Source organism: Gnatocerus cornutus, chromosome 5 (assembly GCF_029298725.1).
Source record: "Gnatocerus cornutus isolate USDA-ARS CGAHR chromosome 5, icGnaCorn1.1, whole genome shotgun sequence".
In the NCBI taxonomy this organism is placed as follows: domain Eukaryota; kingdom Metazoa; phylum Arthropoda; class Insecta; order Coleoptera; family Tenebrionidae; genus Gnatocerus; species Gnatocerus cornutus.
In genome coordinates this window covers 16,095,124-16,107,495 of record NC_142237.1, presented here as the reverse complement: position 1 = coordinate 16,107,495, position 12,372 = coordinate 16,095,124, and the positions used below count along the sequence as shown (strand labels likewise).

Sequence of the window (12,372 nt, the reverse complement as noted above, 5' to 3'; positions counted from 1 at the left end):
AGTAGTGCTCTTACTTTTTTGGCATTGTCATGTTGATGACAGTTTTTATAGTAAGAGAATTTACATATTTACAATGATAAAGTTTACGAGGGAAATTTACATTTTACACCTTATTGACACTGAAAACAAGACGAATGTGGTCACTTTTTATAATAATCAAATTAATATACTCGTAATAATGCTATAAATTAATAACATTGACCTGTATTTAGAGCTATAAATTATAACTTTTTTCTGTCGATTTTTTTATTTTTATTATTATTAACACGTTAAGTTTAACATTCTTCGTTACATGCATACAAATAATCAAATAAGGTATAAAATTTAATATTGAATTTAACATTTCTCTATATGTAATAACTAATAACATTTGCTACCATTTTGAGATGTAAAGCAAGTAAAGTTCGAAATAAAATTTAATTATAACCATCTTTTAGACTGCGTTCAAATATCAAAAAGCATGTGTTCTTTTAGAACTTCTTTTTGTGCTCTATTTTCATGTCTATGGCCAAATAAACAATAAATTGTCAATTTTTTGATGCAGCTTTTTGGTACAGTTTTGAAGATAAAACTTTATTTTCTCGGAGAACGCAAACATAGCGTAGGCAGCTAAATTTGCACTATGTATTGATGAGTGTATAACCTCAAGTTCTGTTCCACGGATGATTGTGAAAATAAAAGTAAAATTGTTAGAGCTGTTCAAAAAAAAATAATAGGCAAGACTAATAATTTAGCTACTGTATTGTTAAAATTATTATTAAAATTTGCACTAATATAGTGAGTAAACTCCTGGTCAAACACATTCTGGTGTCGATCTTAAATTTTCAAAGTTACAAGTTTGGATACAGTTTAAGAAATTTAAGAAGACAATACACTTATGAAAAAAATAATTAATTTGACGTTTTTTAATTTTTGAAATATATGAAGATTTAAAAAAAATTGATATGCAAGTAGTTAATAGTAATCGCTTGTAAATTTCATTAGGGGCATTCAATGCATTAAACGATTGCAATCAAAAAGTATTTTTTAACAATTTCGTGTTTAACGGAAGCAATCAGATTGAAATCAATCACAAAATTTTGCATTGTTCAAATTTTATGATTGCTTTAATCGCTTTTAATGTGCATGATTGACTACACTTGAATCGAAGCCGTCAATTTTCGCGACTATTTATTGTGATTTTGAGATTTCTGAGTGTTCTGAAAAGGTTCTAACCGTTTACTAACTTTTTACTGACTCGTTGGGTTCTATATCTTCTGAATATGGCGGAAGCAGACACAAATTTATGACAGCTTCTTATGACAATTAAATTTTAGATGTTCAACACCTGATGCAAATCGTTTTAAAACACAAAATCACCAATCGATTGCTACATTAAATGCCCCTAATATCATGGCGTATTTTTTTACTAAAATAATGATTTTTTTTCTGTTTTTTTTTATTGTTAAGGCGGGTTGAGACAATCACATTTTTTCTCAAATTTTTATTCATAAAAATATACATATTCATAAAAATTTGAGAAAAAATGTGATCGTGTCAAATCGCCTATAAAGTGGTTTTGACAAAAAATATGGAAATTTTTGTTTAGTTAGTACACTGGAAGAAAATTTCTAAAATGTGTCCTTTCAGCAGCATTACCGAAAATTTTGGAACTTATCAGACCTAATCACATTTATTAAGAACGTAAAAAAATAATCTCTGAGTGGATTTAAAAATTAACATTTATAAAACATTAGAGTAGGTAGTAATAACAAAATTCGAAACGCTAAAAATCATTATAAAGGTATTTACTTAAAATTTGATATATTTCCACATAATATATTATTCGTGATTTACACCAACATTAATTATAGCAGTGTTTACTTCAGCACCTGTTTGACGTAATTAAATTATACCAGTTTAACATAAACAAGACATTAATTCCAAAAATCAGGTAACAGGTCACCCACAAGAAGACCCAAATATGAACAGAAGAGTGCAGAAACTTTTTTTTTGGAGATTTATGTTCAATAAACAATGACATTTAGATATACAAACAAACTAGAAAAAAAACGGTGATGATGTAACTTCAAGTTGCATCAGACAAAAAACTTGGGTTCTAATAAAACGAGAATTCTCACTTTTATAAAAAATCGTTTATAAAGCAATACAAAAATATTTACAATATCATCTCATGTACATTGTCACTGGCCACATAAGCATCTTCAAAGCATAAGCATCTTCAAAAACGTGAAAAAGGTCTCGGTCTTTGTGGACGATATTGCTGCTGATATTGTCCTTGATCATATTGCTGTTGATGCTGATACTGCGGTTGTGGATTTCTCTGAGTCTGAGAAATCAACTGCAAAGACCTCTGAATAGCTTCCGGAATAGGCGGTGGCGTCGGTAAATGAGCACCTTCTGCCCGGAAACCATTCTCATCAGCGACATACGTGATGGTAATTGGAGTACCATCTGGAGCAGTGTATGAATAAGATCCTTGAATTACTTCAGCTTCTTGATCTTTGACACCGGCGTTTTTTAAATATCCTTGAGCTTGAGCTTGTTGACCATCACCAGTAGAGTAACTGCAACGAATTTTAATTTTATGCTAATTTTGTGGAACATCAACATGTAATGGGATTAGACGGCTCAAAGCACGTGTTGGCCATTCAAGTGTCAAGAGAAGATGGAAATCAAGAATGACTTATGTAATTACCTGTAACTAAAAGAACCATCTGGGTTTAGCTCGTTTGACTCGGAGACAATGGGGACAAATTTGCCGCCGCTATTTTGGTTTTGGTATTGCTGTTGCTGGTAGTAGTTCTGCTGGGGGGCGGCCACGGAGGCGGCGATGAACGTTGCAAAAATCAACTAAAATGTTAGTAGTAACTAGTACATAAAATAAAATATTGCAAACATTGAAAATTTCATTTTAAGTTTTCCAATCTATTTACACAAAGTAATAAGTTTTTTTTTGAGAAAAAAAAATCTTATTTTAGTTTATTAGATATTTATGTTTCATGACTTTTTATTGCAAAATAATGAAATGTACACTTATTGTTAGATACTTATTATGTACGGAAAAAAAATATAGATCGTTTATTAAAATTAATTTCAATTAAATTTAACAATAAAATTTAAAACAAATAATTTGTATAAATTGTTACGAAAAACAGCAAAAATAAAAATTTAAGCTTACCAGGTACATTTTATATAATATATCCACAGATATGAAAAACACAGACAGTGGTAACTCTTGTATTTCATCTAGTTTATATAAAGAGCCCCCACCGTGGTTCTGCTGGTTCATCCCAGACACACCCTACCCCAAACCATGCATCCATTTATCTAGAAGGTCACATCTACATCTTTGAATTCCGCGACTTATTGTTGCAATACTGATTTACCAGAACTGACAATTAGCAAAAGTACATTGACTGTGATACCACCAATTTTACTAAATAAATTAATATAAAAAATTAACAACTACGCTGTCACGTGCAGCAGCTCGTAGAAACACAAAAATAGGCTCTTGATAGATCTTCAAAAACATCATTTGCCGGTAAATTATGTGCAAATTTATGTAAATGTTGTTAACTTCATTACTTTATTTGTAGCCGCTCGTTTCATGATTTATTGCAGTTACATGAATCCTAAAGTGGCATATCAAAACTTTACCACATAAATTATGGTTTTCTAAGTTTGGAACAATTGGCGATTTTTGAGTGTATCGATTCAAGGATTTTCTTGTATCTTCTGGGAATTATTTTGAGATTTAACCTTTTGAAACACCACCACCTCATTTATATTTCAAGAACTACGTCCGTTTACATGTTCTTTTTTAGTTAATTATCTCTTATTATTCAATCTGAAAATTATCTTGAATTTCAATGTGGGCTAAACTCTCATAAATGGAAGATAATAATTCGGAACATTGTCAGAGCTTGGGTGGGAAGGTCTGATATCCATTTACTAAATAAATAAATTAATTAGACGTAAATTAAGTTTTTCAAAAGTGTTTTTTTATAAATTGAGATAACAAATATGCTAAAATAATAAACAAATCGCATTTTTAGGAATTGTAACGTCAACGTATATTCCTTTTCGTACAAATATTTTCGTGTTCATCTACGCATTTGTTGGTTGAATTGAATTAGACCACTTTCCTCGAAACCATAATTACTTTCCGAACGTCCTTCAAACTCTTACAAAACCGAATCAATTGTTTTACTGAAGGTCTAGTTTATAAGAACTGAGATCTCATCATTCAGAGTGAAAAGAAAGTTAGATTCAGTTCGAATTAATCTCGATCGAAACAGTCAAATAAAACCAAATTTGAGTGACCATAATATAAGTAGAAACAGACTTTTCATGAATTCTAGACTTTGTAAATAATTTGACGATTGCTTGACGGAAAAAGATTTAATAGAAATTAAAGATTTAATTTAGCTTTTGTAAACCGGCTCCATAACTCAGTTATTTGTTGTTGTACTTGCATTTTGAGTCCTGATTTGGAATTGAAAATTCTGCGTAAAATTAGTATCATATAACCTACGTTTGCTCCAAAAATAGGCGAGAAATCGACCGAAGTAAGTTTACCAACAATTTTTTTAGTCATGAATTTTTTTTTTGAAAATTCGAACTCCAGAAAATGTAAGAGCAAATTCGTACGAAACAAATTAGCACAGTTTAGGATTCAGCGTGAATGTTATAACTTTACATAGTAATTTAGGTACATAAGCGAAATATAGCTGGAATACCTTTAAGCGAAATTATAGACACTGAATAACATTACACAATAAAAATGTGTCCAATTAGTTTTATAAAAAATACTCCCATTGAATTTATGTGGTATTTAGACGCGTAAGAAATGGTAACAGAAAGGTCTGAGATGTAACCATGTTATTATGTGTGAACCCATAAAACAGAACCCACCCAGAGAAGACGTACGATTTACCTTGAAGGAGAGGATTTTAATATTTATAAGTCGTTATCGTGATGATAAATGTGTATTCCAATTTTCAAATTTCAGTTACACAATAGAACAACAATGTACTTCATGTAGGCATTTTTTCATGGTCCTTACATATTCAATCCTGTTAAACCAACGAACTATAAATAAACATGAACGAATGAAAATTGCAAAATCGAAACGGTGCAAATTCTAAGAAAAGGAGTTGCAGATGGGAGATTGGAATCCGATGTGGTCAAGATTTGGGAAATCAAATGAGTGTCTTCCTTAAGAACATCCTGTTTTTGATCAAAATCTGTTGTAACCGCAAAGAGCAACAACCATGGTAGTACCTACTGTTACTTTCGAAGATTGAATTCTACCAAAACTGGCAACATTAACATTGATACCCACATAAATAAATGCAGCTGCATGTTAGTAATGGAAAAATCGGTCCCAATTATGTATGAATTGTTAGCAAATTCTTTTTGGGATGAGTCAACCGATTACGTCTTACGAAATCGAAAATGTCATCCAGTCTCGTTTTTCCAAGTGGGCGACTCAACAGGAAAAAAAGAACAGCAAAAAGTGGTGTTAAACTTACACAATAAAAAAAATCACACGGTAAATTCGTTAGATGAAGCAACAGAGCCAAAAATGATCCTCCCATCTCACCAGCTGCATTTCCATCCCGGATCGCACGTTGCATAAGTGGACAAGGCATAATTTTCATGATTACTTGCATTATAACTAAATTAATCATTGTTTCATCTGCATTCTTCGTAATGTCAGTTTTTGCAAAGATCAATGTACCAATTTGCAATTCATATGTTAGCTGAGTTGACAGTTATGTCAGAAGAGCCATTATGGTATCATTTCTTCTCTTAAGTAACATGAAAGCTAATACCCAGAGAAATAGCACAAAAATCAAAATTGAATAGCTGTTACCCAATTCAGAAATATTTGTGGTCTGAGCTCTATTAATTTAAGTGATTAGGAACGAAATTTCCCTAATGGTAATCTTATCTGATGTTGCCGTAAAAACAATCATTCACACTTTAATAACCTTTCACCCAACCTTGTACATTTTTTACAAGAAATTCTTTCCATGATACAATAAACTGATTTTGTAAATTTGTAAATTGAAACTGTGTGAATTTTTCTATTGTAATCAAATTTGTACAAATCATTACAAAATTTTCTCGGGCGACAACATGAAAATGTCCGATATTGTACCAAAGACGTAAACGGATCTTAGCAAATTTTCTGAGATATTGTACCATTGTATGCGTAAATTTAGTGACCTGGAACTAAGATACAATTGTTAATACATCGGTCAAGGTGATAATTAACAAGTTGAAAGTTACTGAACTAAAATGTTGTGTGCAAGAAACATCAGAATTTGTTTTGTGCAATTAATGCAAATGAGAAGGGACGTGCCTGAAAGCAATAACCGACAGATAATTCAGATCACGAATGCATGGAATGAGCTTACAGTGTAATTTGAAAAAATTAATCAAACGGTGTTAATTCAAAGTCATTATCATCTGTATAAAAACACGGAAATTATGAAAATAATAACAAGTCGTTTTCCACTACCAAAATGAATTTTTATTTCCTGGTTTATTAATTCAGTGTTCTTAAACAATTTTATTGTGTTGTTTTTTCAGGTTTTAATGGGGTTTCAAGTAGCAACGCTACATTTGCAACAATACGAACAATTTTCCATATTGGGAAATCGTTACTGCACAGGAAACGTAAGTCATCTTTCCAGCTCTACAATTCAATTTAATCCAGTTTTCAGGGCATCGTGTGTCATGAACGCATGCAGAAAAAAAACTTACCGGGATCTTTTCCCAGCTACGTAGAAGAAGTTGTTTGCGAGAAGTGTATCAATGAAGTAAGTTTTAAATTTCTGGGTGTTAATACCGAAAGTGTTTTTAGAACCACAACATTGAGGAAATAAATGTGACCCGAAAAGTAAATTTTACCTTTTTTCGTAATACCAGAAGTGGGTGCTTCGAACCACAGTCACTGGCTTTAAATGCAGGGTGCCAAATTTGCGGAGAAAAAGTTTATTGGGCGTATTTTAATAATATTTATTAATAATAAATGTATTGAAGTCATGTAATTGTTGTTAAAATAAAAATTTGCATTCTAATTGAAGTTTATTCAATTGAGGCAAAACCTAATTTTAATAAAAAACTTATTTCCATTAGATTAAAATACAGCATTAGGCGTTATCTTTTATAACACTAAAATTACCTCAAGCGATTATCGCCATAAATGTAAACCGTTTTACTAATTACAACTGGATAAACGTTTCATTTATTGCTAATAATAAATTATAACCCACAGCTTTTCATTATACAAATCGACAGAATGAAACTACCTACATCAAACCAATGATTAAACTTCAGGAATTCGATGAATGAGGAATTTATTATAATCCATTCAGATTAAATATCCAACACAGTTATTTAGCTTAATCTTCTGTGACATACGTCCGACCTTAATTAAATGATCTATTTTAAAACATGATGATAACCAGAATATAAAAGCACCCCTCCAGTAAATTCGGTCAGAGAAGAGTGTGCCGAAATATGAAGAATTTTTTAACGGTTCATCTCATTCTGTTTAATTTTTTTTACCTAATTATTGTTCCTTCAGGTAATTTCATTTTTAGCTCTGTTTGGAACATTTTATTGTAAACATTTTTACAATGATTATGAGGGTTACGACCTGTCCTTTCCAGCGGTTGAAAGAGATTCGCGCAGTACAAGCCACATCATCAAAACTTGCAAAAGAGAAGTAAGTAATTTGATTTGTGTTCTAAACTGAAATGCTTTTTGTAGAAAGTTATCTGTGAAGAAATCTTTGAACTTTCTGATGTTCGTCATCTCTCAGATTTTAGAGACAAAATCATAATTTTCGCGCCGCTGTTTCAACAAAGCATTACTTGCAAAAGCTGTTTCATCAGAAATGTCAGTATAATTGAGCCCGTTTATATAAAAAGATTTTTTTTCAGGGAGATATTGCTGTTTCAAACGAAAACTTGAAGAAAAACGTATCGTACTTTGTCAATTATGGTTATACCAACTGCTTTGAACAAAGATTCGCTACTGTTAACGCTGGATGTAAAAGTTGTAGGAGCGATACTTTTTATCGTTATTAACTTTAATGTGCAAATAAACTGTATCTAAAACTTCTTTTTTTTATTTTTGTAAAGCAACGAAATATTCGAAAGTTCTTAAGTGCTAGGTAAACCAGTATCTACTACACTTTTGAAAGTGAAATGTAATGATTTTTGCCGATGGGTGACAAAAAACATATAAAAGTCATTTGTTTGAAGATAATGAGCATTAGAATCGTGAAAGAAACATAAACGAAAACAACATGAAATTGGTATGTTTCCGAACATTTATAACAAAGGGGTTTTATAATCTTGAAATTTGCAGATTCTGTTGGTCCTTGTAGCGTTAGCTCTTCGCTCTGAAGCTTCTTATAATCTACCTGCATCCATTATACCAGCCACAACCTATGGAGTTCCAGAAGAAAAAATTCCGGTTGTCCCAGCCCCTGTTTACGGTGTCCCTGAAGGACACGCCGCTGCAATTGTTCCAATTGAAACAGAATATTCCTACGCCATCCCTGCACCAGTTGTCCCTGCTCCAGTTTATGGAGTTCCGGAAGAAAAAGCGCCAGTAGTACCAGCCGTAGTTTATGGAGTCCCTGAAGAAAAGACCCCAGTAGTACCAGCTGTGGTTTATGGAGTCCCTGAAGAAAAGATTCCAGTAGTACCAGCTACAGTTTACGGCGTCCCTGAACATCATGTTGAAGTAGCTCCAATCCAGACTGAATATTCCTACGACATTCCTACTGTTGAAGTACACCACGAAGCTCCCTATGCTCCCGTCGTACCAGCTCCAGTTTATGGAGTTCCTGAAGAAAAAACACCAGTTATCCCAGCTACCGTTTACGGCGTCCCAGAACACCACGTTGAAGTAGCTCCAATCCAGACTGAATATTCGTACGACATTCCTACTGTTGAAGTGCACCACGAAGCTCCTTATGCTCCCGTCGTACCAGCTCCAGTTTATGGAGTTCCTGAGGAAAAAGCACCAGTCATCCCAGCCACCGTTTACGGTGTCCCAGAACACCACGTTGAAGTAGCCCCGATCCAGACAGAATACTCATACGACATTCCTACTGTGCACCACGAAGTTGTACCAGCTACCGTTTACGGAGTCCCTGAAGAAAAGACCCCAGTAGTACCAGCTACAGTTTACGGCGTCCCTGAACACCACGTTGAAGTAGCTCCAATTCAGACTGAATACTCCTACGACATTCCTACTATTGAAGTGCACCATGAAGCTCCTTATGCGCCTGTTGTACCAGCTCCAGTTTATGGAGTTCCGGAAGTAAAAACACCAGAAGTGCCGGCTATCGTTTACGGCGTCCCCGAAGAGCACCACGCTCCTGCTATCGTAGCCCCAACTCCTCTTGTACACTCAGCTCCAGTTTTCCCTCTACCGTACACGTCAGCGGTCTCTTACAGTGTTGCTGTTGCACACCCTGAAGTAGTAGAACCCCATACCACCTATGGAGTACCCATTAAGGAAGTTGTGGTACCACATGCCACTTATGGAGTGCCACTTTAAAAAACAATATTTATTTTTGTAAAAATTAATGCTATTTTTGTTGGTAATAAAAAACATAAATTTATTTAGCACACCTATAAACCATTTTATTTTGTTTTTCAATAAATTGTATTAAAAACTATTTTTTATAGAATGCGTAAGCAAGTTTAATTAACAAGTTTGCTTAACAATAAATTAATACATAGAGGGCCTGTTTACGCAATTAAGTTAAATTAATAAGTTAATCTCGCAACTAATTTGACGATTGGTGACATTTGATTGGCGGAAAAGTAATCACATGTCTATTTAACATGATGTTTAAGTATTTAATCGAAATTAAAGATTTAACATAGCTTCTGTAAACCGGCCCAGAAATTTTAAAAAGTTTAAACAGCCCGTTTCAATAAATTCCAGTTTAGACAACCAACAATACTTGTGAGTAAAACGTCAAACTTAACTTAACCTAACAATCAAAACAATAACAATGTTACTGAAAATTGTAAATAAAACGGTTCATATACTTAGGCAAGGTCGTTCTAAGTTCAGTACTGCTGCCACAGGTGTTAAATTACAAGAACAAGACAGAGTCAAAGCATGGCAAGTCCATTCATATGGAGATATCAGTGAATTACAATACGGGGACACTAGAATCCCTCAAGTTCGGGAGCCCGATCAGTTATTAATTAACGTAGAAGCATCTTCAATTAACCCAATAGATATTTTAATGTTAGGTACTTTGTACATTTTAATTTAAACCCTTAAACTTTCTTCTGGCTGTAGGGGGATATGGCAGAACACTCCTTCAAGTTGCTAGAAAGTATGAAATGGAACTACCCTTAACATTAGGCAGGGATTTTGCCGGAACTGTAATATACAAAGGACCAGAAGTAGGGAATTCTCTTAAAATAGGAGACAAAGTTTATGGTTTTGTACCAATTCACAAACAAGGCAGCTTCTCAGAAGTAATAGTAGCCAATAGAGCACATGTAAGTTGATGGTTGTACTTTTCAGTTTCAAATTACTCTTACAGGTTCGCCAAAAACCCAAAGATTTGACCCCAGCTGAAAGCACCTCTGTTGTTTATGCATCTATGACTGCCTGGGCAGCTTTGTACATTTTTGGAAATTTAGCATTAAAAGGGGCGAAAGGCTCGAGAGTGTTAATTTTGGGGGCTTCAGGAGGCGTTGGTACTGTTGCAGTTCAAATGCTAAAATCACAAGAGTGCATAGTAAGAATTAAAATCTTACTATACAAAAAAAATATATTTTCTTTAGGTCCATGGTACTTGTTCCACAGATGCTGTCCCTTTAATAGAGTCTTTAGGAGCTGACTCTGTTTTTGACTACAAGGATCCAAATTATCTCAAAAACGTAGAAAAAGAGGGATAGTGGGTACATTTAATTAAAAATTGAGCTCCATTTAACAGCATCTTGCAGCTACCATATTATCCTCGACTGTGCGAAATTTGGGTATGATAACGTCCCCAAAACTTGGCAATTTGGGACGTACATCACTTTGAACTCGCCCCTTTTATTAAACACGGATCAACACGGACTAGCAGGAGGGTTACTCAACAGTGCGGGCACTTTACTGCGGTATAATTTCAAGCCTCCTGGCCAAAAAAAATGTTTGATGTGGGGGTTTTTTGTGCCTTCTGGTGATGGTTTTGATTTTGTAGACAAACTCGTTAAAAGTGGAAAGGTATAAGGTCACTCTTTAAAAAAACGTTATTACTACTTTTTTGTAGATTCGGCCGCTGATTCATAAAGAGTTTAAGTTTGACAAGTTGCCAGAGGCTTTTTCTGATCTTAAAAATGGGCACATGAGAGGGAAAATTGTTGTAACGCATTAGAACTTGAAAAGACTTGAAGATTTAATGTGTTTTAATTTATATTACATAATAAATAACATAAAAATAAAATAACAATGTTACTCAACACCCAAAATAAAAACTTTCAGTACAAAAACTTGTAAGACTAGAAATTCTGTTTACTTTATCACATTCAGCTTTGTTGTATTATGGACTTTTACGTGTTTGTTCACTCCATGTCTAAACTTAGTTTCAAAAGGGCAGATAGGACATTTGTACACAGTTTGTAAAGGATTATGAACCATTTTAGTATGGTGTGCCAAATCTAACTTATTTTTACACTCAAAGCTACATTCATTGCATTTATATACATTTACTTTCATGACTTTAGGAAGAACGTGTACTTTCATATGACTACTTAAACCATTATTCCATTTCGTTTGGTAATTACATTTGGGACATTTGTGCATTTTTAAAGTCCCAGGAGCACTGTGAACTTTCATGTGATTGCTGAGACTAAACTTCCACTTTGTTTTAAATTTACATTCCATGCAATGGTAGATTCTGGCATCATCAGAGGAGTGAATCTTTTTCATGTGACTTTTAAGATAACATTTCCATTTAGTTTCAAAGGGACAATGACTGCAGTAGTAAGTCTCTAATGTGTTCTCTGTTTTCAAGTATTCTTTCCAACTCTTATCAACATGATCGTTGGGAGGAACCGGAAGTTTCTCACTCTTGCAATTTACATTATGGCGACTCCTTTTAGGTTTTTTATGTTTTGATTGAGTCTCAGAAGTGCTAGAAAACTCATGTAAGAACCTTGTTTTAACGAGTTTTGCTGTACCTGCCGGGATAACATTCAGTTTCGTTAATTTCCTCCTCTTCAATTTTGATCTCAGATTCTGTTAACATGTGATCCATGACGATTTTCCGAAAAAATTCACATATTAATTTTTTTAGTTAAATTGAAGGACAGGTTTAACCTC

The 12,372-nt window shown here is 33.6% G+C and overlaps 3 protein-coding genes across 3 annotated transcripts; 1 reads left to right on the top strand and 2 right to left on the bottom strand.

Annotated features, from left to right (window-relative positions):
• Nucleotides 1–2,112: 2,112 nt before the first annotated feature.
• Nucleotides 2,113–3,312, bottom strand: LOC148175108 (endocuticle structural glycoprotein SgAbd-2-like). The gene is made up of 3 exons (XM_088035617.1): nt 3,182–3,312; nt 2,699–2,853; nt 2,113–2,567 (listed from the first exon to the last, which is right to left on the bottom strand). The coding sequence occupies exons 1-3, from the start codon at nt 3,290–3,292 to the stop codon at nt 2,222–2,224; spliced, it is 612 nt and encodes a 203-aa protein (XP_087891743.1). The 5' UTR covers nt 3,293–3,312; the 3' UTR covers nt 2,113–2,221.
• Nucleotides 3,313–10,006: 6,694 nt separating this feature from the next.
• LOC148175107 (NAD(P)H oxidoreductase RTN4IP1, mitochondrial-like) lies at nt 10,007–11,512 on the top strand. Its single transcript, XM_088037916.1, has 6 exons — nt 10,007–10,304; nt 10,354–10,559; nt 10,604–10,801; nt 10,848–10,960; nt 11,010–11,274; nt 11,321–11,512. The coding sequence occupies exons 1-6, from the start codon at nt 10,058–10,060 to the stop codon at nt 11,423–11,425; spliced, it is 1,134 nt and encodes a 377-aa protein (XP_087894042.1). The 5' UTR covers nt 10,007–10,057; the 3' UTR covers nt 11,426–11,512.
• On the bottom strand, nt 11,434–12,353 carry LOC148175106 (uncharacterized). The gene is made up of 2 exons (XM_088037918.1): nt 12,231–12,353; nt 11,434–12,184 (listed from the first exon to the last, which is right to left on the bottom strand). Exons 1-2 carry the CDS (start codon nt 12,305–12,307, stop codon nt 11,563–11,565), a joined length of 699 nt encoding a protein of 232 aa, XP_087894044.1. The 5' UTR covers nt 12,308–12,353; the 3' UTR covers nt 11,434–11,562.
• Nucleotides 12,354–12,372: the final 19 nt, after the last annotated feature.